Source organism: Nasonia vitripennis, chromosome 4, assembly GCF_009193385.2.
Source record: "Nasonia vitripennis strain AsymCx chromosome 4, Nvit_psr_1.1, whole genome shotgun sequence".
In the NCBI taxonomy this organism is placed as follows: Eukaryota; Metazoa; Arthropoda; class Insecta; order Hymenoptera; family Pteromalidae; genus Nasonia; species Nasonia vitripennis.
The window spans coordinates 2,046,858-2,070,953 of NC_045760.1; the positions used below are offsets into that span (position 1 = coordinate 2,046,858).

Here is a 24,096-nt window from a genome sequence, read left to right on the forward strand (position 1 = left end):
CGAAAATGAACGCCAAGATTCATTTTAATTTACGATAGCGTTTTTTTTTATAGTTTTCAGTTAGCGAATCGCGAATTTGCATAAGTATCTGAATGTGCATTTATAGAAGCGTGATAAAAAGTTGATTTGAAATCATTTCATCCCGCATGCATAATGATTAGTCTTCAGGAAGATCATATGCGTTAGAAGCTGATTTTGGCATGAGGTAATACTTGAAATTATTTCAAATCTTGATGACGCTTGAAGTATTTTGTCAACTCTAATTACTTGTAACACCGATTCTGATAGGTGACTGAAGCACGATTTGAAGATGGTATCGCAATGAAAGACAGGAAATTATGATACTTATCCTTGATTACCATCGCGCACCGCGAAGGTGTTATTTAATTAAAAATGTCATTGTTCGAAAAATATAATTCTGGCCTAACTGGTTACTGTTGCAACCAGTATACAAGTATACAGTAAGCGTGTCTGAACAGCTTAGGTATAGGCAGTAGTAGAGATCAACCATCGAGTCATGCGCGCAGTAAATTGAAAAGAATGTTATTTATACCACGCTTATAATTTACAACAACGATCGTATCGGAATTGATAAAAAGTAAAAGGAAAATAGCTGCGATCGTTATTGAATGGCGACGCATTCAAAGAGCAGCTCAAAGGAAACAATCGTCGTACGTGGAGATCGGTAAGAGTAAAAGTATGAAATGGCTCACCACACCCCACATTTTCTACTTAACACGTAATACTCTGTTATAGAGACGTTCGATCTCATCTAGCCTTTACCCAGTAGTTTCATCAGTATACAATGATCAATATATTTTCAGACACCCGTTCGAAAACCGCAAACAACATCGTCTCAACTGGTCGCATCGGAATCAGTTCCTCAAACGCACGAGGAAACTCATCTCGTGAACCAGGATACAAAACCGCAGACATCCGAAAGAAGTAGAGTACTGCAGAACACTCGAGAGCAAGATTTCTCCAATCTGCAAGTAGAAATACATGTATACGTATGCAGCGTGTGCGACGCCTCCGTCAGAGATCCTGAATGAAGTACACAACGCGCGGTATAAGCGGAGGGTCGAGCCCACCTCAGGCCTCCCAATCGCGTCCAATGGCCGCAGCCAGGCAGTCCAGGCTGCGCGAGAGAACGAAAGAATCCAGAGAGAGGCGATATGGATAGTTATTTTGGAATTTGGAGAGCAAAACGACGCACATCGAGCTCTCTCGTCGACGAGGAGCAGCAAAAAAAGAGTCATTCGCGAAAAATAGGACTGGCAATCGGCAGGAGACTTTGCATCATCTACCGGTCCAGCTGCGCACCTTGTTTTGCGCGCGCGCGCCGGCCGCGTCGCGGCGAATAGGAGGCTCGGTCCTTGGCTGATGCAAGAAAGTCGCTTTATTTCGCGAGATGCTAATGAGTCCCCGCTCGAGAACGCGCGCTATATGACGTATAAACTAACGCTCTGCCTTGTACACGATATGTGTGTCTCGCCTGAGTAGTGCGTTATTATATGGGCGAAGAACCTATGGGCACGTCTCGGTGCATTCGACCCCGCGGACGCAGGCGTCGTCGGCCTCTTCGATTGTGCGGATCGGCGCGATAATTGCGTTTTTGCGCGCAGCTGCGCTTTTTATATCCAGTAGTCTTCGGATTGCGCTATGACAGAGAGAGAGAGAGAGAGAGAGAGAGAGAGAGAGGTTGTAATTCATCGCTAATTCATGCGAGAGCAGCTACATGCAATTATCCGGGAGTTTTGCACTATGCGCACAATGCTCGCGCGCGATAGGAGATCGAACTCTGCGCAGTAAGAGCTTTTATACACGATCTCTCGCATCAGGTGTTAATGTTTATTAATTCGTCCTAGTGTCGAACTGGAATTCTGTTGTAACATTGTCGGCTCTTGCATTCGTCGAACTTCCAGCTGATGCAAGCTCTTTTTCACCTGAGATCAGCGCGCGCGAGATCGGTTAGGTTGTATCGGTAGGCGGCAAGCCAAACCTATCAGGTTCTCCGTACGACTTATCGGTCGAAGCGATGCGCGTCAACGAGTCTGGTGGGCTCGTTTCCCTCTCGAAACGTCCGATCCGAGAGAGATGCGATGACGAGCACTCATTGGCAGTAAGGCTGCATCTGATATATCTCCGCTCCGCGTGATGGAAAGTTTGCCGAGTGGCGCGGCTATTCCCGCTCGCCCAAGTTCTCACGCACTTGTTTGTCGCAAACGGCCGCGACGCGCGCACGTGCTGCACTTGCCTCCGCATTTCTTCTTCTTCTTCTTCTTCTCTTCCTTCTATCCGATGTTCGCCTTTCTGCGGCGATCGAACGAGAGCGGTGCGTGCTCGCGAGACGGGAGCTTTATTTATAAATGCGAATCTGGAGCGCGCGCGCGCGCGCGCGAGCATCCCGCGTTCACGTGCGCGAGCGATGATGCCGCGGAAGATCGTCGCCGTCGTCGTGGCTGTATACTTACTACTGATGCTTGTTATTCGCCACGCGGGGAGCCGAATTTCACGTCCGTCGCTTCGACTTTTCGAATGTGCTCATGCGGGGATGCGTTCGATCGGTTAATTTCGTCCGAATCGATGGTGCGTATGCAATTGTGTACGAGATGCAAGTTTTGAAAGCTTTACGGCCGAACGAGCGATCGTTTGTTTACAAAATCCCGACGGAAAGTTCTGGCAACATGCGTTCGATCTGATAACGTGTACGTACATTGTCGTAACATACTCGGCCTCTTCTACTTAAAAACGAATAGCGCGTGTACACCGCGTTTTTAACTTTGTATATAAGTATTCACTCTCTCGGCAACAATGAAATTTCCCAACGACGCGATAAAAAATAAGCAAAATATGTTATTCGACGTTCCCCTTTCGGGAATTCCATTGATTCAACAAAACGCGTATTAACATTCGCATTCGTAATCGTTGTAAGTATATATAACGACGCGAACAATCGCAAGCAATATCGAGCTATAGTTTCCAAGCTGTTACACATAATGCATGCATGCCGAAAATTGACGGAGTGTGACATCATACGGTACGAGCTTCGCTGAATTCCAAGTGAAGTGCCAAGTGCTCGAATTGCCAGGGCTTGTTTTTGAATTTTAATTGAGCCCGCTGATTGAATAATGCGCCGAGGCGTCGAGCTGCTTGATACCAACGAGCGACTTCATATTTTCCCACGTGGGTGGTTCGAGGATGTCTAGAGGATTGGGGAATCGAAAAGAAAAGAACACAACGATCGATTTACGAAAGTATTCAAGATCATTTAATGCCTTGACATATCAGGTAATCGGTATTCGAATACATGCTTGTGTAAGAAAAAATGCAACATATTTCCATACACCATTCTCCTCGCTACTATTTACATAGAACCGGTAATCGCGCGTGGAGCATCGGAAAAAAATGCTCGAAATGCGGCGGCCTTTTTCTCTGTACATAATTACATGAATGCATATATGCGTGAAGGCAGGAAAAAATAAATATTATTCATGTGCTCTCTCTCTCTCTCTATCGTCGACGGTTAACAATGACGCATAACGTAACATCTAATATAGGCGCGCATATGCTTCGCAAGGAGCATCACTGCTGCGGAATCACAGACACACTTAGGTACACGTTATCGGATTTGTCGTCGATCGCTCGCGACTGCAGCGGTCAAACGGCGGCCGGTCCTCCCGGACGGCGAGTCGACGGGCGCGATCCCTCGCGCGAAGTAGGCATCACAAGGTAGAGCCGCTTCCGGCGGCGAGTTGACTCCAGGGCGCCTAGTTCGAGGCGGCGATCTTGGGCGCGATCAGCGGCAGCAGGCTCAGCCTGAGCCCGGCGCTGGCTCCTCCGGCCAGGCTGGCTTGCGCTGCGGGACTGCCGTTGTTGGCAGCGTTCACGCCGCGGTCCCTGGCGTGGCGCTTGACGTGCTTGGCCAGGTGGTCGCTGCGCATGAAGCGCCTCTGGCAGACGGCGCAGGCGAACTTCTTCTCGCCGGTGTGGGTGCGCTTGTGCCGGGAGAGCTCGTCGCTGCGGGAGAAGCGCCGACCGCAGTCCTCGTACGGGCAGGGGAAGGGCCGCTCGCCGGTGTGGGTGCGCGTGTGGGCCTTGAGGTGAGACGACTTGAAGTAGTTCTTGCCGCAGCCCGGGTGCTCGCACTCGTAGACGCGTCGCCGGGCGGAAAAGTCCTGGGAGTTGCCGGAGGGGCTGCTGCTCGTGGCGGTGCTGCTGCTGCTGCTGCTGCTGCTGCAGTTGGTGCCGTTGGCCGCCGTGACGAAGAGCAGAGGCGCGCGCGGCAGGACCAGGGCGGACGAGCCCAGCAGGCCGGCGACCATGATGGGCGCGGGCTTCGGAGCCAGGGGCTGGAGCTTCTGCTGCTGCTGCTGCTGCTGCGGGACAACGACACTGTGGCTGATGGGGTTGGTGTTGTTGTTCAGGGGCGCAGCCGAGAATTCACGGTCGGTGTTCTTGTTGTTGACGATGATCTCCTCCTTGCGCAAGCTCATCTTGAACTTGAGGGACTTGAGGATGTTCTCCGAGCTGGCGGTGTAGTAGTTGGCCGGCGCCGCGGGCGCTGGCTTGGGCTTGGCGGCAAAGTTCGCGGGGCTGCAGGTGCCGTCGCGGTTCGCGCGCATGATGACCGAGACCCGAGCGACGGGTTCCGGGCTGGGCGGCGGAGTGCTGCTGTTCGAGCCATCGAGGAGAAGCTGTGGGGGCAGAAAGAGAGAAATCGGGCTGGTGAGCGCGGGAGATTCGAAAGTCGCGACGTAGGTCAGTGTCTGTACCAATTCGGTATCGATGCTTACCTTGGCTAGCTCGCACTGCTCGAAGCACTGGCGCTTCCGCGGGGGCTCGTCCTCCTCGGAGTCGGACGGCTGCGGCGTGGGCGGCAGAGCTACTCGCTCGGCGTCCTTTGGCTGTTTGGCTGTTCTGCTCTCGTCGTTCAGCTTCTCGCCCAGCAGAGCTGCCACGCTGAAGGCTGACTGCAGTGGCTCGACCTGGAAAACGGCAAAGGGACGGGACGTTCAATTTTGCGCTTCAGTCAGACGATGAACGGAGCGCCGAGTTCGTATTTCGCGGGCTCGCGCGCGCGCGCGCGCATACTGCGAAGGCAGCGAGGAGAGCGCGAAAATCCAAATGCGCTCTCGCGCGCTCCGAAATTGGACGAGTCGAGCCTTCGCGATGTTTGGAAAAAATTTCCGGTGGCCGGATGAAAAGAGGGGAAAAAACGAAAAATACTCACGTGAACCTGCTTGAGCTGTGGCGATGCGGGTGGCGAAAGGGGCGCGGAATTCTGATCCATCCTTCGGGCGCACAAAGGCGTGAAAAGCGTTGAAATAAACTAGAAGATCACAATCCAACGGAAGCGCGAACTCACAGAGTCTTTGCTGCACGGGCAACTCGCGCAGAATGTACAAGTATGTCGCAAAACTCTCGCTATTATACGAATAGTCGCGGCAGCAGAGCTGCACTGGGCACAGAACGCGCTGTTCGGCGGTCGGAAAGCGCAATGAAGCCCTCGTCTCTCTGGCGTTTGTTCTCTCTTGCGGCGGCGGCGGCGGCTTGTGTGCATGCGTACACAGAGAGAGAGAGAGAGAGAGAGAGAGAGCAGTGGCAGCGCTAAAGGTGCCGATCATGCGGCGTGCTGAGACTCTCAGCCAATGGGGCGCAGGGGCTCGGCTCTGCCGGCCAATCGGAGCCGGGGCTGTCAGTTGCTCGACGCGTGATCAGCGGCGTGCTGTTCACGTGCTCGCCGTCTGGCCGGACTGCTCCGAGGTCGTGATCGTGACGTCAGCGAGCGTGCCCGCCAGCGGCTCGATACGTCATGCGCCGCGCGCTCCAGCTATATAGGTATACGTTGTGTGTATACACGCGATGCTCTCTCTCTCTCTCTTTCTCTCTCTTTCTTCTACTACGTTGGCCTCTGCACGCACGCTCCCTTTTTTTACTCTCGTTTCTTTCCACCCCGCCGGCGCGTTGCGTAGGTGCATTGGGCCGCTCCTTTTCTCTATAGATACTACTAGGCACGCGCGCTTGTTGTTGTTGCGTATACGGGCCGCTGCAGAGAGAAAGAAGGACGACGAGCCTCCGAATTCGTCGCGCTCCTTGTCTGCTGTATGTATAAACGGACGGAAGACGATTGGGATTTATAATAAACTTATACTTTGTACTTTCTTACGACATATATCGCTGCTCAGCGCGTATTATTGTGGCTCGCGCGCGCGCGCGCGCCGAGCGGAAAACTTTCTTTTTCTGCAGCCGCGCAACGCGCCCGTTCATCCGTTGCTCCGAAATTCAAAACGGAGTCGAGTTATATGTTGAGCGTAAACAGTAGCTGTTGTTCGGTCCTTGACGCGTGCATCGTTATGAGATTCCATATTATACCACAAATCGTCTCTCCGGGCAAAAATCGGTGACACGCAGGTGGAAAAAAAAAAAACAAAAAAATTCTGACGTACGCGTCCTCCTTTTGATAATCCTGAGAGTACAGCTGATAACGGCCGCCTGCGAGATCGTCGGCAAATATTGATTGCGCTCTTGCAGTATACCCCTCGTGACAAAACAGACCGGTTAACAACCTATGCCGAGAAGCTCTTTTTTCGCGCGAAATTCCTTGGGGAAGATCAGCGATCCGAAAGAGTGAGAGGGGGGCGTTCGACGAATCTGACGTCAAAATGCTAATCGGCATCTTCTGACATTACGTCGACCAAGTTGCCTGATTATAAATCGACATCGAGCGCTGAGCGTGTGTGGTGTGAATTAATTCTTATCCATTCAGAAAAAAATTCAGCTAAAAAAAGAAGCTGCCCGGAGAGATTAAATTTTTCCGCGCAACGATGAGGGAGGGAAAAAATATGATTCATAAATAGTGTATTCGTGAAGCGTACTCGCAGCGACGATAAGATATAGGAATCTTGTCAGAAAAATTCGAACACGATTATTCCTTTCGCGTCTCCTTTCGCATAAAATAGATCCGCTGCGACAATCGAACACTCTTGTGTTTTAATTGGCATTGTGATCGTTTGTCGCAGACGGCAATTCTAAGGAGGAGATTCGAAAAAACGGTATAGTAGGCGACGGGCGCGCATTTAAAATGATAATATTGAAACATTGTATATCGTGACTGCATCGATGTCATCGCAGAAAAAAATTATTGAGTACGTCCACTCCACGCTCAATGGCACAATGCGAATGAGTAGCGTCGGAACAACAAAGCCGAGTCGAAAAACCGCGGCGGCATTTTGGCCCAGTCTGCAGTTAAATATACCGTCGAGCTGAGTCTCTTCGCGCGTGCGGACACTCCTCCGCGCATTTATCTGTCAACGATCTCGATGAAAACAACGCAGGCTATAAAAAATTCGTTTTCGTTTACGACTCAATGTTAATCGAAGGATGGACTCTTTGATTTTTATCATTCAACATTACTACGAGCTATGTTATTAATTTGTGTATTTCGATATTGTTTACACCGCGCGCTGCAATAGCGGAAAGAATAAATAAATCTCCGACCGATAATAGAACTGCAATTCTAAACTTAAACCGAATAATAGTCTTATTTATGCCAAACTAAATTTAACCTTACATTTCAAGGGAGATCGCTTTGTTATATATAGTTTATACGCGACGAGAGCCGCGACATTAATTTAACGACTCGCCTGTGAATTTCCGACACGCATGCATATACATGCGACATATAAGCCTCGCGTAATTACAAGCATTGAACTTGTGGAAATCGGAGAAGCAAAAACGAGGGCAGAGTTGCTGTAAACACGTGCGTTTTGTTGCTCCGCGCGCCGAGGAAAAAAAAAATAATAATAATAAGCTGCAGAGTAGTGGGCGTGTACGCTCGGCGGAGCGTTACCGGTACTCGTTAAATAATACGAGAAGTCAGTCGTTGCGCGCGGCGGCTATTTTTAAAACTGTTATACTCGGCGCGATTGCGGAATCGCGAAAATAACGAGGGTTCGCGAAAAAAAAAATTAAACGATCGAATTCGAAAGTTTCACGAATAATATGCAGCTACGATACACCTCGCTTTCGGTCATACTATTCGCGCGCGCGTGTGTGTGTGTGTACAGCGCGACGGGTCAACTTATTTTTAGCGCTACTCATTCAAAGATCGAAGTCGCGTCGAAAGGACAGCGCGCGCCTCCGGCGATTATACAGCGACTAAGGCACATTTGTACCGTGCTACGTATAAATTCCGCTGCCGTCGTCACGAAGCTCCGGCTGTACTACGTCACTCGGCGCACGGCATACGCCAGAGCGTCTACATATTAGCTATATATTACAGCTCTCGAGCCTGTGTGCCTGTACATCTATATGTATACAGAGAAATGCGCTGCTATATGTACCGATGTCGAAATTGCAGGTATATATGTATAAGGGCACGACACGCGAGTGTGTATAAGTTTCAGGCGGTAAGCGCGCGTTCACCTCTTCGACGCGCAGCGACAACAAGCGGCGTTGCGCGAGCATCACCGGTACTTATATGCAATTGCGCGTTACTGCACGAGCTGCAAAGAAAGAAACGACGAATAAAGTATGATTTTGAAACTGGCGTAAATCAGTTTCTCGTTACCCGCTGCGATGACGCAAACTGTTTTTCTATGTCTGTACGGGCTGCTGTTATTATTGCGCGGATACCCTATACACAGTATATAGTCGAGCGAAATAAGCGATGTGTATTACAAAGCGATTGGATTTCCGTTAGACATATATATATATTACGCCCGATGGCGAAATTGGCGAGAGCGCGTCCGGTTCAAAAGCTTGTTTTTATCTGTATAACGATTGTAAAATCTCGCAATTGGCCCGCGCACGCGAGACATATCACGCGTGAGTGGCGTGTGTTTGGAACAGCTGTGCGGCACTTTGATTTTATATATGCCATCATTTTTTTTTTTTTTATCAGAGCAATTAGGTTATCAATTACATTCCACAAATAGTGCTGTAATTTGTTACCTTTTAGTTATGCAAACTTGTATATTTATCAACAAATCATACTTGTATATCGCAGGTCGAGATAAATCGTAAAAAGGACATCTAAATCTAAGGAAGGAGAGAGTATCGTACATGTAGGGTGTGGTAAATAGTAAAACACATATATATATTTTTTATTTTTATTGTTTTTTTTAACACTTTTTATTTGCCATTAATATAAATACAATATAATAGTAAAAAACGCTGTCATATGCAGTATAAAAAGCTATTACTACCGCTTTCTCTTAGGTACTAATACTACAGTGTATTCCTTCGACTTAGCATTTCTCCTGGATCCCACTAATACTATATAAAACGCTTATGGTATATAGGTATTCGGTGAACCTTATAAATCAAGCTGAAACACAAAAAGAACATGTTGCAGATAAAAATATCACTTAAACTCGACTTATATTAACATAATTTTAAGTGAAATCAGTGAAATATTCGCTGATGATATGACTAACAAGGCACCGTGACCTTCTAATCCTGAATCCTGAAATCGAGAAAAATGTGCAACGTATACATATACACCGGCACGTGCTGAAACTGGCATATTATTTTCACTTTCGCGCAAGCTCGTATTACAGTACAGTGAGATTAATGCGATATTGGCGATAAAAGTACGTTCATTAGAATTTAGAATCAATATCCGAGTGATTTTATTGCCGCTGGCATTGACGTCGGTAAGTTTTTGCGCTTGCGAATGTACATACATAATTCTGCTAGGAAAACCATTAGAAGCCGAGCGACTTCCTCGTTCGAATTCATTAATCTAGCAAAACGGTTGCACTAGATTCTACTAGCATTAAAAAATGTTTCCTCGCCTCCTCGCTGCTGCTCCGGTCCACGGCTGCAGCCTGCGCATCCCTGGCCCTCGACGCGTTTCGATCTCCTCTTATCCGGCCGCTGAGCCTTGCGAGCTTTCCTGCTGAAGCCCTTGACGTTCTTCACCTTGTCTCCAAAGTCCTTGCCGAAGAGCAAGCTGTCGGGCTTGCAATTTTCCACGTGGGCTCGGATTTTCCTGTTCAGTTCCGAGGCGATGAGCGCCTGCCTCGTCTGCGTCACGCTGTGGTGAACGTCGACGATCACGTCGGCAGCTTCCTTGAGGGTATCGTAAACCTTGACGAGATCTCGGTCGAGATCTCTGTCGTTCTTCATCTTGTATTCCAAATCGAAGATCGCCTGTCCCAAGGCCGCCAATCCCGCGGCGATTTGGCTCTGCTCCTGCATCCGCGCGCTGTCTCTTTCCACGGCCGACTCCGGCGCGACGGCCAAGACTTGCTCGTTGAGTTTCGGCGCCAGCAGTGGCAAGCAGTTCACGCTCACCGGGTACTTCCTTATCAAGCTTGTTCTCCTGTCGTCCGGCAGGCCCTTCTCGACGATCTCCGTCCAGTTTTTCGCCAGGTCCTCGTCAATCTCGGCTCCCCGCTCCGGCGACTCCTGTCCGTTCCCCTCCTGCTCCACTTCCTCGAGGTTCCTCGCTCCGGCCACTGGATCCTCCTCGCCGTTGGCCGACAAGTCCACCAGCTCCGGCGGCTGGGCCTCTCCGTTGCAGCAGCCGTTGGGCGCTGCCTCTTCCCTCCGATGACTCACCAAGGAGAACCATCCCGGCATTCCTCTCTCGTGATGACGGCGATGACGTCCCAGATGGCCGCGATGATGGGCCGGTCCGTGGTGGCGATGATGACGGGGATGACGCTGCTGTCTCGGGGCAGGAGGCGACGGGGACCTCGAGCTCGAGCTGCTCGACGAGCTGGAACTGTCGCTGCTCTCACCGCTGCTTCGCTTACCGCGCTTGTGGTGATGGTGAGCGTGGCGCTTGCCGCGGGAGCGAGAACGCGAACGAGTTCCTCGGCGAGACCGATGACGGACCTCCTCGCCGCTCGAGGACGAGGAGCCGCTGCTGTACCACTGCTGGTCCCGCTGCTCGTTGTACTTCTTCAACAACCTCCTCTCGAGCTTGGCCATCTTATTCAGGATCTTGTGGCTGGCCTTGGGCTTCTGGTGATGGGGCATGCCCGCACGGCGCAGCTCGTCGATCAGGAGCTTCATCGTCACACACACACGTCTGGAGCTGTCAAGTCGCGAGTACACAATGCCGCGCAAACTGTAGACTGCGTTCACTGTAGCGCGTGACGAAGTATAGAGTAGGTGAGCGAGCGAACGGCCGTCAGAGCATCAGGAAAGAGAGAAGAGAAGCACTGCACGCACACAGACGCGATCGGCGATGGGAAAGTTGTTTTGCGAACTGCTCGCGCCTGCGGAGTTGACTGAGCCGAACGCCGGGCGGCGCTGGCTTATACCTTGGACTCCGGGGTGACTCATACTCGCGAAACTTTGCCTCGTTATGGTGCAATCGTCCGCCTATGACCTTGACTTTTTAGCTCGACCGGGATACCCTTTGCTTGGCGATTTTTTTACCTGAATTTTCTGTGCTTTGACGATGGCTTTGAGGCCGACGATGGAGCACTCGGAATAGCTTTGGGACGGATGCGCTGGGTCGATCGTTGCGCGATGTTGCGAAATTTTTTTTCTAACGCTATTTTAAGGGCTTACATTCCCTCGTACGGTTGAGATAACTTTTCTCGTGTCATATAAGGGACAAAGATCCGCTTACTCGTTAATGTTTCCGAGCGTCGTTGATTCGGTCACACCTCGCGTTGTTGTCTGGCCATTGCTGGGTCGTACCTACTTAACAAATAACTGTCATGCTTGATTCAAAATTAAAATTGATGCACGAGAAAAATGTTCACTCAGCCCAATTGCAACTGTAGGTGCCTCGCCAACTCTCGCTACGCCCCTGGTTGTGCTTGCGAAATGCTGTGCAACATGTTATACGTTGAAACAAGTACAGACTTGTTATGTGCGCGCGCGCGCGCGCGCGTTTATCGCGTTCGGCTTTAAAAGCCGTTTCCTGATGCGAACCAGTGTGTAATCGCCTAGAATAAAGGTGACACATGCCCACTGTTCGCCATCATCATAAACATGTTTAATACGTGTCATCTTGTTACGATTAAAACGAAAAAGGCAGAGGCATTGCCTATGCACGCTCGACGGTTCAAAGTCCAATAGTAGCATTTTATGCTCGCGTTATCTTCGAAATTGAATATTCCATTGTGTTTTCCTCGTTTATGCAACCTTTGAGTTATCGCGTAACCGAGTTATACTTTTTTCATTTTACTCTAGCGAACAACATTGTCTTTCGGAAAATGATAACTGTTGCAGCAACGATGTAAACATACAAGTGCAGCGGAAAAAAGATATCATTCGATGTGTTATATGATTGTCGAAGCACACGAGTTTCGGTGTATACACACTAGACCAAGCGGATGCCTTTTTATCCGAAGGAAAATCAATGACTAACGCTAATCGGTCAGCTCCCCAGCGTAAACATACGAGAGCGACAGCGAGAGATTGGAAAATTCTTATCTCGCCGGCGAGTGTCCAGGAAAATCGCACTCGTAACTCTGTACAAGCAGACCATTTGTCGTATCCTCGCAATGTACCGTTAATCGTCGCCTTTCTATTTCCGCGCTCGAGCAGTCGTGATCCGCACGTGCCACTCGTCAGAGTCTCTCGGATGCATCAGTTATCGGCTGGCGCCGACCGGATAAGAATTCCCGGAGCAAAACAACGACGTCGGGTGGGTCTCCGCACTTTTTTTCGCGCTTCTTCCGCTCCGTCTTTTCATATCCCGCGCAGAGCCGCGATAAAGGCCCAATCTACACACGCGCCGCCACGAGAGTACTGATAATCGTTATTCCGATGCGCAAAATGCCCTTATTTTCGTATATATACGGGGTAATGTACGAATATTGGAGCCAGAGTGCGCTTATTCGGTCGGTTTACGGTTCGATAAAACGCGCGATGTGGGAATAGACGATAGGCGAATAGGCGCATTTGCAATCGGATTTCTAGTTATGCACGCTTACCTTATTCGCCGAACTCGGCGATGCTATACTACGCTTCGCGCGTGAAATTAAAAGCGTTACGCACAAAGTTCCGATCATGCAGCGGCCACATGATATATAGGAAAACGGCGTGTCACAATCCCCGCAGCGCCCGTGTATATATATATATTCACGAGAGTATCTCGTGTTTCGGAAAAATCACGTAAGCGTTTGGGTCCAAAAAAGTAATGCTGTTTACATTGATGAAAAAAAAAAAAAAAAATCGGCCGATCGATCGCACGCGCGGCGCGAGAAAGAACGGATTCGACCACTCGAGTCCGTCTGGAAGTGAAGAGGCGTGGTGCGAGATGATGGTGTGTGTCGACAACGCGCAATAACGTAACGGCGCCGCGAGCATATACACACCCGCGCGCGACGTGCACATCAGCAGCTGGGCTCGTGATCAGCGATTAGAGACGTCGCGCGCACTTCTTTGCTTAATCATTATCGTCGTCGGCCTGCGCGGCTCTGATGTCCTCGAGCAGAAAGTGAGAGCCGGAACATTGGCCGAGCTTGCCCTCGATTCGCGCAACGCGATGCTCTTTCCCCCTCGACGGGTAAATTTCCGAGTTAAAAATAGTAGTCGAGCTGTATTATATATATGCGCCGAATGTAGTTTTCGCGTGATTGATGCTGAGTAAAGTCTGCGAGACTGCGGTATATACATATATATATATAGTGTAATTTATTGCCGCCGCAGCCGCTTGTTTACCCAGACGATGTATATGCGAATCTTGCTCGACGAGGGTTGTATTTTCGTCACGAGGCCCCTTTTAGGGGGGACCATTGTTGGTGTCGGCGCGTGAAAACAAAACGCGCGGATTCATTTTACGCCGAGGCTGCCATAAACGATCGCGCGTCATAAACACTAATCGTCTATTACGCAGTTGAAGAAAGTTCGGCTTTTTTTTCGAATAGAAAATTTATTCGCGATAGCAGCGATTTCCATACCAAACATCTTCGTTTTGTAAACACTCGCGGCTCTTTTGCGAAGCATCGGGGCATCATCACACACGCACACACACAGCATCTGATATTTATGGTTATCGACGCGCCGCGTAAATTCACCGTTAGAGCTAAAATTAGAAATCATCTACTATTATCGAACTGATAAGTCGATAAAACAATAAACGAAAATCCCCCGTTTTTGTTTTTTTTTTTTTGCCGATAGACACCTGTATAACGGCTTGTTTACACGCCGAGCTTGGGTGTAGGCCAGTTCCTCGATAATAAACACCGCGTACAAGCGATTTCATTCATAGCGTCTTCTACATACGATCAGCCGCTCTCCCGAGGCTAAACAACGGGCTACGAGTTCTCGATCACGTAGACAAAATTTCGATGCAAATTTTCACGCGCTAGCTGTCCGTCTGCTTTTCTGATCAAGTCGACATCTCGTATCCCACACACACACACACACACACACGCATACGTAATATCGTTCAAGAGCAAGGTTACACGCGGAAATTCCAGTCAGGAAGTCGAGATTTTTTATTTCTCCGCGTACAACGACTGCGCGTAAACGTACGTCAACAAATCCGAGCTATTACAGCGACGAAAAACAAGCTCGAACTGCAAGGTCTATTACGAAGGTCATCAGTTTGCCGACGTTGTTGAAAAAAAAAAAAATAATAAATAATAATAATAATAACGAGTAGTCTAGTTACACGAACGCGGCGTCGTCGTCGTCGCGATCACGTGAACAGCGTGGAGAATCTCGTTTTTCTATCTCACTATATGGCGCTATTTTTGTGTGAGAGGAGCGACGCCAACACGCGATAAGAGAAGCGAGTGTACACAGGGCTGATATGTATCCGTGACGTCGCTTTGCAGGGGTTTGCACGCGCGCGTATCGCGTTGCGTGGGTGTAGCCGCGCACATATTGCCGGGAATGTCCAGATGCGATTATCCTCCTCGTCATCGTCGCGTTTCAATTGCGCGTCTGTGAAGAAGAGATGAACTTTGGAACGTTTTTTATTTATTATTTTTTTTTTTCAGTCGCGCTCGTTGTTGACGACCTACATAACTAAATTTACACTCGATGCGAGCGTGAGATCGTGTTTTTCGTGAACTTTGTAAAATCGATATCGCGTCTGTCGTAAGTGTTCGCGAGAAGATGAGAATTGCAACGATTGCGTGAGATTTCTCGTAAAGTTGAAAGTTTATGAGTTTTCGCACGCGAAAAATTAGCCTGTATCGCTTTATTGGAATGTAATTGACTTATTGGACGGAAAATTCCGATCGATACGGCTACGATATCGCGATATAATTTATCAAGGTGACACTACACTTTTATGATTTTAAAACTTTGTATACACGACGGTGCGCGCGCGAAACAAGTTTCAATTTCCACTGGATATGGCTTATCGCGAATCCTACTTTGTATTCTTTACTTTATCGCGAATAAACAATTGCTCGACTCGACGTCTCAATTTTCATCGATCGCGACAGCTGCTTGGCTCGACAATTACGAAATATTATGTTAATATTGATCATCATAATTTTAGTACGCAAAGTGTTGCAATTTTTGTGGAAAACAAATTGGTTTATACATTGCTAAATAAGTTAATCGAGTACATTCGCAGGAAATCGACGACTTGATTTTATTTTTCGCGGTGCGTTATAAAGTTGCGACGACCGTCAAGTTGAAATTACCCGCCACTGAGTTATCGACTGCAGAGCATAGCGCTAGAGAAGTATATACAGCGCACTCTGTTGCCGAAATTGTAAACCATATTTTTTTGTCGGTTCAAGAGAGATTAGAATAAATTGATCCAAGCCTACATTACCATTAGTGTGATTTTAAATTGCGCGGTATATACTGAATGAAATCCACTCAACTTTGATAAACATCCGATTACGTGATGATCAAAGGTGGATGAATTAAATTTCAAAGGAAATCGAGAATTCCGTTCATTATTTATCGCGTAGTATGATAAACTGCAATTCAACACTGCCATTGGTAAGGTAGGAATTGACCATATCCCGCTCCTCGTCGAACTACTGTAACAACAATACTTTTTTAGAGTCAAACGGCTGACGAAGGCCAGTCCGAGTCCACCGGTCGGACAATAAAGTTATAAAAAAAGCCGAAACATGTACGCTGAAGAGGGTAAGTTTTGTTATAAATTAATATCGTAATTCATTGAATTGCAGTTTATATAACAGAGAGAAATTCCAAGTTATTTCAGCTCGGGTAGTCCGAGCTACTGTAGCTCAACATTTTCGGAGCGATTTTCTCTGTACTAAAAAACAGACGGTCCCGCGAGCGAACGTTGCTCGGCGTCTATTGCAGCCGCGGCACAAAATCCTTGAAAATATGCATACTTACACGATAGACTAAGAATGCAGCCGTTCGGCTGAAACACGACTGATATGTTTTGTATGAGCAAATTCAAATTACAATTCGTTGCTCGAGTATTTTGATTACTCGCGGAACCTAACCTCAAAATACACTGTACTTGTAGCTTCGCGATTTTACTCTTTTACTCTTTTGCGCTTAGATAGAATGCTGTAATTAATGAAAATATAATACAGATCACTATGAGGATGAGGACACGGAGGAGATTTCGTCCAAGGTGTGGCAAGAAGCCTGCTGGATTGTCATCAATGCATACTTTGATGAAAAAGGTCTTGTCCGACAGCAACTTGACAGTTTCGATGAATTCATTGAAATGTCAGTTCAGAGAATTGTGGAAGACTCGCCACAAATCGAACTCCAAGCAGAAGCCCAACATACCACTGGTGAAATTGAGAACCCGACAAAACACCTGGTGAAATTTGAACAGATTTACTTATCTAAACCCACTCATTGGGAGAAAGATGGTGCACCATCACCTATGATGCCTAACGAAGCTAGGCTTAGAAATTTGACCTACTCTGCGCCACTTTATGTGGATATTACAAAGACCATTGAGAAGGATGGCGAAGAACCCATAGGTAGGTATCGATCAAAAGATTCTAACAAATATTGATTTCTTATCAGATAAATGATAAATTTAATGCTTTGTAGAAACTCAACATCAAAAGACATTTATTGGAAAAATTCCAATCATGTTGAGATCAAAATATTGTCTACTTGCTGGGTTGTCAGATCGTGATTTGACAGAATTGAACGAATGTCCGTTGGATCCTGGTGGTTATTTCATTATCAATGGTTCAGAAAAGGTCTTGATAGCACAGGAGAAAATGGCCACGAATACGGTGTACGTATTTTCCATGAAAGATGGAAAATACGCCTTTAAATGTGAAATTAGATCATGCTTGGAGCACAGTTCACGCCCAACGTCGACATTATGGATCAACATGATGGCCAAAAGTGGAGCTGTAAGTGTCAAAATTTATTTGTTCAAATATTAAATAACGTGATGCTAATACACTTGTAATTACATTGCAGAACATTAAAAAGTCGGCTATTGGTCAACGTATTGTGGCTGTATTGCCGTATATCAGACAAGAAATTCCTATAATGATCGTATTTAGAGCTCTCGGATTCGTAGCAGATCGTGATATTTTGGAACACATTATTTACGATTTCGACGACCCAGAGATGATGGAAATGGTAAAACCATCTCTGGATGAAGCTTTCGTTATCCAAGAGCAAAACGTTGCATTAAACTTTATTGGAACTCGTGGTGCAAGGCCTGGTGTCACAAAAGACAAGCGTATTAAATATGCCAAAGAAATTTTACAAAAAGAAACTCTACCCCATGTGGGTATCAGTGATTTTTGTGAGACAAAGAAGGCCTACTTCCTTGGCTACATGGTACACAGACTGCTATCCGCATCTCTTGGTCGCAGAGAATTGGACGATCGTGATCATTACGGAAATAAGCGTCTCGATCTAGCCGGACCCCTATTGGCTTTCCTTTTCCGTGGATTATTCAAGAATTTGATGAAAGAAGTAAGAATGTATGCTCAAAAGTTCATTGATAGAGGAAAAGACTTTAATCTTGAGCTTGCCATCAAAACAAAAATCATCACGGACGGTCTAAGGTATTCGTTGGCGACGGGTAACTGGGGTGACCAAAAGAAGGCTCACTTGGCCAGAGCCGGAGTATCTCAGGTGTTGAACAGACTGACGTTCGCCTCCACATTATCTCACTTGAGAAGAGTCAATTCGCCGATTGGTCGTGACGGTAAATTGGCCAAGCCTCGTCAGCTTCACAATACACTTTGGGGCATGTTGTGCCCTGCGGAAACCCCGGAGGGAGCAGCCGTTGGTCTGGTAAAGAATTTAGCTCTCATGGCCTACATCAGTGTCGGTTCACAGCCTTCGCCAATCCTTGAGTTCTTGGAGGAGTGGTCTATGGAAAATTTGGAGGAAATTGCACCCAGTGCTATCGCTGACGCTACCAAAATCTTCGTCAATGGATGTTGGGTGGGAATACACAGAGATCCGGATCAGCTGATGGCGACTCTTAGAAAGTTGAGGCGGCAGATGGACATCATTGTCTCGGAAGTATCGATGATCCGAGATATTCGTGATCGTGAAATCAGGATCTATACCGATGCTGGAAGGATTAGTAGGCCATTGCTGATTGTCGAAAATCAGACTTTACTACTCAAAAAACGACACATTGATATGCTCAAGGACCGAGACTACAATAACGATGGGTAAGAATATACAAGGTTTCGACTCTTATACTGTTATTTCATGAAAATCTTCACCGAATCACTAATTCTTAATTGTAGATGGCAAGAGCTAGTCGCTAGTGGTGTCGTTGAGTACATTGATACTCTCGAGGAGGAAACGGTAATGATCGCCATGTCTCCCGATGATTTGAAACAAGAAAAGGAGTATGCTTATTGTTCAACTTACACACATTGTGAAATCCATCCCGCCATGATTTTGGGAGTATGCGCTTCTATCATCCCATTCCCTGATCATAATCAGAGTCCCAGGAATACTTATCAAGTAAATATGTTTCCAAAGGTTATTGCATTAATGAACAATATGATTTTCATGCTGACGAATTCTGTTTCATTGACAGAGTGCTATGGGTAAACAAGCTATGGGTGTCTACATCACAAATTTCCACGTTCGGATGGACACACTTGCACACGTACTGTACTATCCGCACAAGCCGCTCGTAACTACCAGATCCATGGAGTACCTCCGTTTCAGAGAGTTGCCAGCCGGTATCAACAGCATTGTGGCAATTTTATGTTACACTGGTTACAACCAGGAAGACAGTGTCATCCTGAACGCCAGCGCCGTCGAAAGAGGTTTCTTCAGGTCAGTTTTCTACCGTTCGTACAAGGACTCGGAAACAAAGAAATTCGGGGATCAGGAGGAACAGTTCGAAAAGCCATCGCGTCAAACGTGCCAGGGCATGCGCAACGCATTGTACGACAAATTGGACGACGATGGTATTATCGCGCCAGGCATTCGAGTTTCTGGAGACGACGTCGTTATTGGAAAAACCATGACTCTACCCGAAAACGACGATGAGGTAAATTTTGATTGTTGTAAAAACTTTAAGAAGTGCTCGCTGTTGACTTACTCGATTGTGTTCTCGGTGATTTTTAGCTTGATAGCACGACTAAACGATTCACAAAGCGAGACGCCTCTACATTCCTTCGTAACAGTGAAACTGGTATCGTGGACCAGGTCATGCTGACGTTAAACAGCGAGGGTTACAAATTCTGCAAAATTCGTGTACGCAGTGTGCGTATACCCCAGATCGGTGACAAATTTGCCTCTAGGCACGGACAGAAGGGTACCTGCGGTATCCAGTATCGGCAAGAAGACATGCCGTTCTCCTGCGAGGGTCTCACGCCCGACATCATCATCAACCCTCACGCCATCCCGTCCCGTATGACAATTGGTCACTTGATCGAGTGTATTCAGGGAAAGGTTTCCGCGAACAAGGGAGAGATCGGTGACGCTACTCCCTTCAACGACGCTGTCAACGTGCAAAAGATCTCGACTCTCTTGTGCGAGTACGGATACCAGTTGAGAGGCAACGAGATCATGTACAACGGACACACGGGGCGCAAGATCAACGCCCAGGTCTTCTTGGGGCCTACCTACTATCAGAGACTCAAGCACATGGTGGACGATAAGATCCACAGCAGAGCGAGAGGTCCCGTACAAATTCTCGTGAGGCAACCTATGGAGGGTAGGGCCAGGTCAGTACAGAAATACACCAACTTACTTTACGTATTATCGTTCGTTTGTTCACGCGAATAAGTATTTTTGCCTTTGCAGGGACGGAGGTTTGCGTTTCGGAGAGATGGAGCGCGATTGTCAGATCAGTCACGGAGCCGCTCAGTTCCTGCGAGAGCGACTCTTCGAAGTTTCCGATCCGTACAGAATACACGTGTGCAATTTCTGCGGCTTGATAGCCATCGCCAATCTCAGAAACAACACGTTCGAGTGCAAGGGATGCAAGAACAAGACCCAGATCTCCCAAGTGAGGCTGCCCTACGCGGCGAAACTCTTATTCCAAGAACTGATGGCAATGAATATTGCACCCCGACTCATGGTTACGTAAACAAGTGACGCGTGATTTTGTATTGCAATTAACTTATATTTTCAATCATAGTGTAAAATGACATTTGTATTACGTTAATTAGTATATTTTCTAAGAAATAAAGTGATTCTTTTCCGTAAGTACTCTCAGTGTTTATAGGTTAATATTCATTCGATTCGTCACTTACCTTTCCGTTGAAAATCCGCGAAGCGACCGTGTTTCGGTTATGTTCCGAGAAAATCTCGAGCATCGACAGCAGCAAGCGCGCGCGTAATAGCACACTTCCAGGTATACGTAGGTCGTACACGCACATCCGCGCGTCGTGAGTTACTCATCCTCCGGCGCGATGCAAAACAAAAGGGCTAAGAAAAGTCAAAAAGCCGGCTCCGAGAGAAAGAGAGAGAGAGAGAGTACGCGAGCGCGACACCTCCCCGCCAATGTCCTCCCGCGGCAAGGCTGACGTCAGGTCACGTGAGCGGTAGGCGTGACTCCCACCATCCCACCGCGCGGAATAACTCGCTCTCTCTCTCTCTCTCTCTCTCTCGCGCGCGCTCTGGCTGCGGCAGCGGCGGCCTTGGTGGGGGTTGTTTGGCAGTAGAGGCGCGCGTTTGTTTAGTTGCCCGCTGACAGCGGCCGAGTGACGAGGTGTGCCGTGTGCGCGTTTCAAGAGCTTCTGCTGCACTGCAACCGGTACTCTTGCGCCTCGTCTTCTTCTCTCTCGCGATCTTACAAGTATATCCGCGCTGCGCTCGCGAGGAACAACTCGGTGTGCCCGGTCGAATAACGTACCTGTGATGTCGACGAGGAGAATCTGTGCATAACTCTGAGGTCTGCAGCCGGTTATCCTCGTTTTTTTTTTTGTCTGTCTCCTGTAAACGTGCTAGTCTGCTGTGTTTACTTTTCGCCCGTTACACGCTCGAGCCTGTGGAAGAGCGAGGTTCGAGTCCGCTGCACAAGGAAATCGCGGACATGTCGCCGTTGCTGATGTCCCGCTGGTGATGGCTGCTGCTGAGAGGAGCAGAGGATGTCACGCCGCAAGCAGAGCAACCCGAAACCACTGAAACGTGAGTGACGATATTTCATGTACCAATGCGAGCTCTTTTCCCTCTAATTCTTCGTATCTCCGAGCTGTATCGCCGAAAAGCCGGTGTGCGATGCGCCGCGCGGCGCGTCCGTCAGCTGACTATATTCGGGGTTGACGCGTCACGTGGTCGCTGCTTTCACGCGTAGATGTGCACCACTCCGCGCGCGAGAGCGTCTGTCTATTCTCGGAATCGCTCTACTGTAATCCCTCTCTTGTGTTTGTTTTTTACGCGGAAAGCGACATTGTTTGCTTACAAATCGCAGTCAATGTTTGCTCCTCTCCTCGCGGCTATTGTTCGTCGACATAAGTATATATACTCGTGCACTATCTGTTTGTTTAACGCTCGAGTGTGTTTGACTTTGGCCAGATAAAGAAATTAGTGAAGCCTCTTGAGAAAGAGAGACAGAGGTGGAGATAATCGATTAATGCAGTCGTCGTAATAATATACGAGCCATCGATACGGCTCCTTCGCGCAGCAATTAATCTAATCAATCGATGGACTTTTCGGGTAAATTCAAATGAGCTGCCTCTCCGCGCTACAGTGTCGAACCGGTTTTTTTTTCTTGTATGAGACAGAAGAGGCCGGGTCGATTAATATTAGTTATTGTCTTGCTATATTCCGCGAGATAAATTCCGATAACCGAACGATCCGGCTCCGGTGCGTGTAAGTGCATCTCTCTCGCTCTCTTGCGGAGGAAAATAAAAAGCAATCGTCGCGCGCCGCGAGAGTAGCTATCGATGAAGCCAATACACACACTAAACGTAAAATATTAAGCTCGTAAAAAGAGTCGCGAGCGACTTATCGGCCGCGGAGAGTAAAGCCGCGTTTCCATTAGCCATCGATTTCGAGAGAGAGAGAGAGAGAGAGGCTTTCGGCGGCGGACGAGTTTCTCAAATTGTTATGCATACGCGAGAGTAAAAAAGGAAATGCCCGTAAAACTGTCCATTTCGTAGTAACGTATATAGAGAGAGAGAGAGAGGCGAGCTTTTATTGTAGCTCGAGATAAGCCACGCGAAAAGTTTCGCGCGAGCGCCACGTGGAGAGGAGACGGCGGCGACGGCAGATCTACAAGCGTGCCGGGAAGGCGATATGAATTTCTTATCTCTCTCTCTCTCTCTCTCGCGCGCGCAGAGAGCTTTGTTTCGCGCGCAAGCGACAGAACTTTCCAAGGGACGATAGCTCGCGCGTTAATTAACGGATTATCGCGTTGCAGTCGGAGAAAATTTCGCGCGCGATGATGATAAAGGCTCGTCTCCGATGTCTCGATTCGGCCGTTGTTGTGTGTGCACGCGGAATTTTTTTTTTTTTTTTCATTCGCTCTGACGATCGTTAAATAAGCCAATAAAGCCTGCGCGCTTATCGTTTCCGCGAGTAGACACCGGCTTCCTGGATAAATCACGATATCGCGCGCATACGTGTGTTATAGTGTTTATTTAACGTTTCGAGCTCTAATAATAAATGCACGTGAGAGAGAGAGAGAGAGAGAGCTGGCGATTGAGAGCTCGAAAATTATCGAATCTCGAGAGGCGAAAAAGCCATAAAGCCCCGCTACTTCATTATGCTCCGAGCTTGTTAATATTAAATTCGCTTATATACGCCGATAAGGCACTTATCGCGCGCGGGGCCGTTCTCTCACTGCTCTTATCGTCGGTATAAAAATACCCGATGCACTATTTTCCCTGCTCGAAAAAAGGAGCGAGAAATCGATTCGAGGCGGCAGCTTGTATATTATAAACACACCTCTACACACACTTGGCGGCGGCGGCAGCGAGAAAAGCCCCCTTAACGACGGCGTCCCGCTGCGAGGACCCCCGTCGCGATCGTCAAATTAATAAGCGATGATTTTATAAAATGCCCCATTGAATGCGTATACGCGTACAGTATATCGCCGCGCGGCATCGCGTAAGATAGAGGTGGAGTCTGTAGTCGCTTTTTCACTCCTCCCCTCCCTCTCTCTGCTGCAACGCGGCAATTGATAAGACGAGGTGATGTATCTCCGCAGCCCGCCTTCTTCTTCTTCTTCTTTTCCTCTGTGTTTTGATAGGCGCGAGTTGATTAATGAGCCGTGTCGATACCGTCGTTTTGTATATGCATTAGAAATCTGGATCGAAGCATACACCATTAGGTTTTCCGATTATACGTAGGGGATACGAACTCGGTAGCAACGATCAGCTTTCATTAAGTCAGCGCGTGTGTGCGGTGATTTACCGTTTTTACCGTCTGATTTCACTGGCCCGCGCTGCACGAATCGCGAAGCGCTCAATCAGGGTGAAAAGCAAAAGGAGAGGAAGGCCGAGAGCGGAGAGTGACGAGTAAAACGCACGTGTGTGTGTGTGTACGGAGCGGCGCGTCGTGACTGGATCTCTCGTTTACCGATTCCTTCAATTACACGCTGACGCTGCTCTGCACTCTCTGAAACCCTTGTAAAATCGCCGCGCTAATCTCCATCGCCGGGAATGAGAATAAGAAGAAGAAGCTCCACTGCGCGCACGGCAGCTGGACAACAAAAGAATCAAATCTCGAAATGAGAGAGAAGAAACTAAAGTCCTCGCAAATCGTGCGCGCACCGGTATCAGTGTCGATCGGCGCGCGCGCGCGCACACACAC

At 48.0% G+C, this 24,096-nt stretch overlaps 4 protein-coding genes across 6 annotated transcripts in view; 2 read left to right on the forward strand and 2 right to left on the reverse strand.

Annotated features, from left to right (window-relative positions):
* Window positions 1-3,248: 3,248 nt before the first annotated feature.
* On the reverse strand, window positions 3,249-5,592 carry LOC100678159 (Krueppel-like factor 10). The gene is made up of 3 exons (XM_031929068.2): window positions 5,234-5,592; window positions 4,797-4,988; window positions 3,249-4,697 (listed from the first exon to the last, which is right to left on the reverse strand). Exons 1-3 carry the CDS (start codon window positions 5,291-5,293, stop codon window positions 3,771-3,773), a joined length of 1,179 nt encoding a protein of 392 aa, XP_031784928.1. The 5' UTR covers window positions 5,294-5,592; the 3' UTR covers window positions 3,249-3,770.
* A 3,509-nt stretch (window positions 5,593-9,101) lies between these two features.
* On the reverse strand, window positions 9,102-11,836 carry LOC100679498. 3 transcript variants are annotated; one of them, XR_512649.4, is made up of 2 exons: window positions 9,690-11,258; window positions 9,102-9,331 (listed from the first exon to the last, which is right to left on the reverse strand). XR_512649.4 is itself a non-coding variant. In XM_008213236.4 (2 exons), the coding sequence occupies exons 1-2, from the start codon at window positions 11,026-11,028 to the stop codon at window positions 9,327-9,329; spliced, it is 1,233 nt and encodes a 410-aa protein (XP_008211458.1). In that variant the 5' UTR covers window positions 11,029-11,836; the 3' UTR covers window positions 9,102-9,326. The 3 variants fall into 3 exon arrangements, 2 of the variants coding, with proteins under 2 accessions (XP_008211458.1, XP_016840493.1); XM_008213236.4 differs by having other exon boundaries at window positions 9,801-11,836; XM_016985004.2 differs by having other exon boundaries at window positions 9,117-9,331; window positions 9,781-11,259.
* A 4,076-nt stretch (window positions 11,837-15,912) lies between these two features.
* LOC100121688 (RNA polymerase II 140kD subunit-like) lies at window positions 15,913-20,541 on the forward strand. Its single transcript, XM_031929065.2, has 8 exons — window positions 15,913-16,038; window positions 16,464-16,865; window positions 16,939-17,252; window positions 17,323-18,542; window positions 18,621-18,843; window positions 18,920-19,381; window positions 19,459-20,060; window positions 20,140-20,541. Exons 1-8 carry the CDS (start codon window positions 16,023-16,025, stop codon window positions 20,423-20,425), a joined length of 3,525 nt encoding a protein of 1,174 aa, XP_031784925.1. The 5' UTR covers window positions 15,913-16,022; the 3' UTR covers window positions 20,426-20,541.
* A 465-nt stretch (window positions 20,542-21,006) lies between these two features.
* The window catches only part of LOC100121654 (zinc finger protein ush), an 88,269-nt gene continuing 85,179 nt past the window's right edge, over window positions 21,007-24,096 (forward strand). The window contains exon 1 of the mRNA XM_001605214.5: window positions 21,007-21,468. Coding sequence (XP_001605264.2) covers window positions 21,429-21,468 — 40 coding nt within the window. The 5' untranslated portion in view covers window positions 21,007-21,428. The remainder of the gene's footprint in view (window positions 21,469-24,096) is intronic.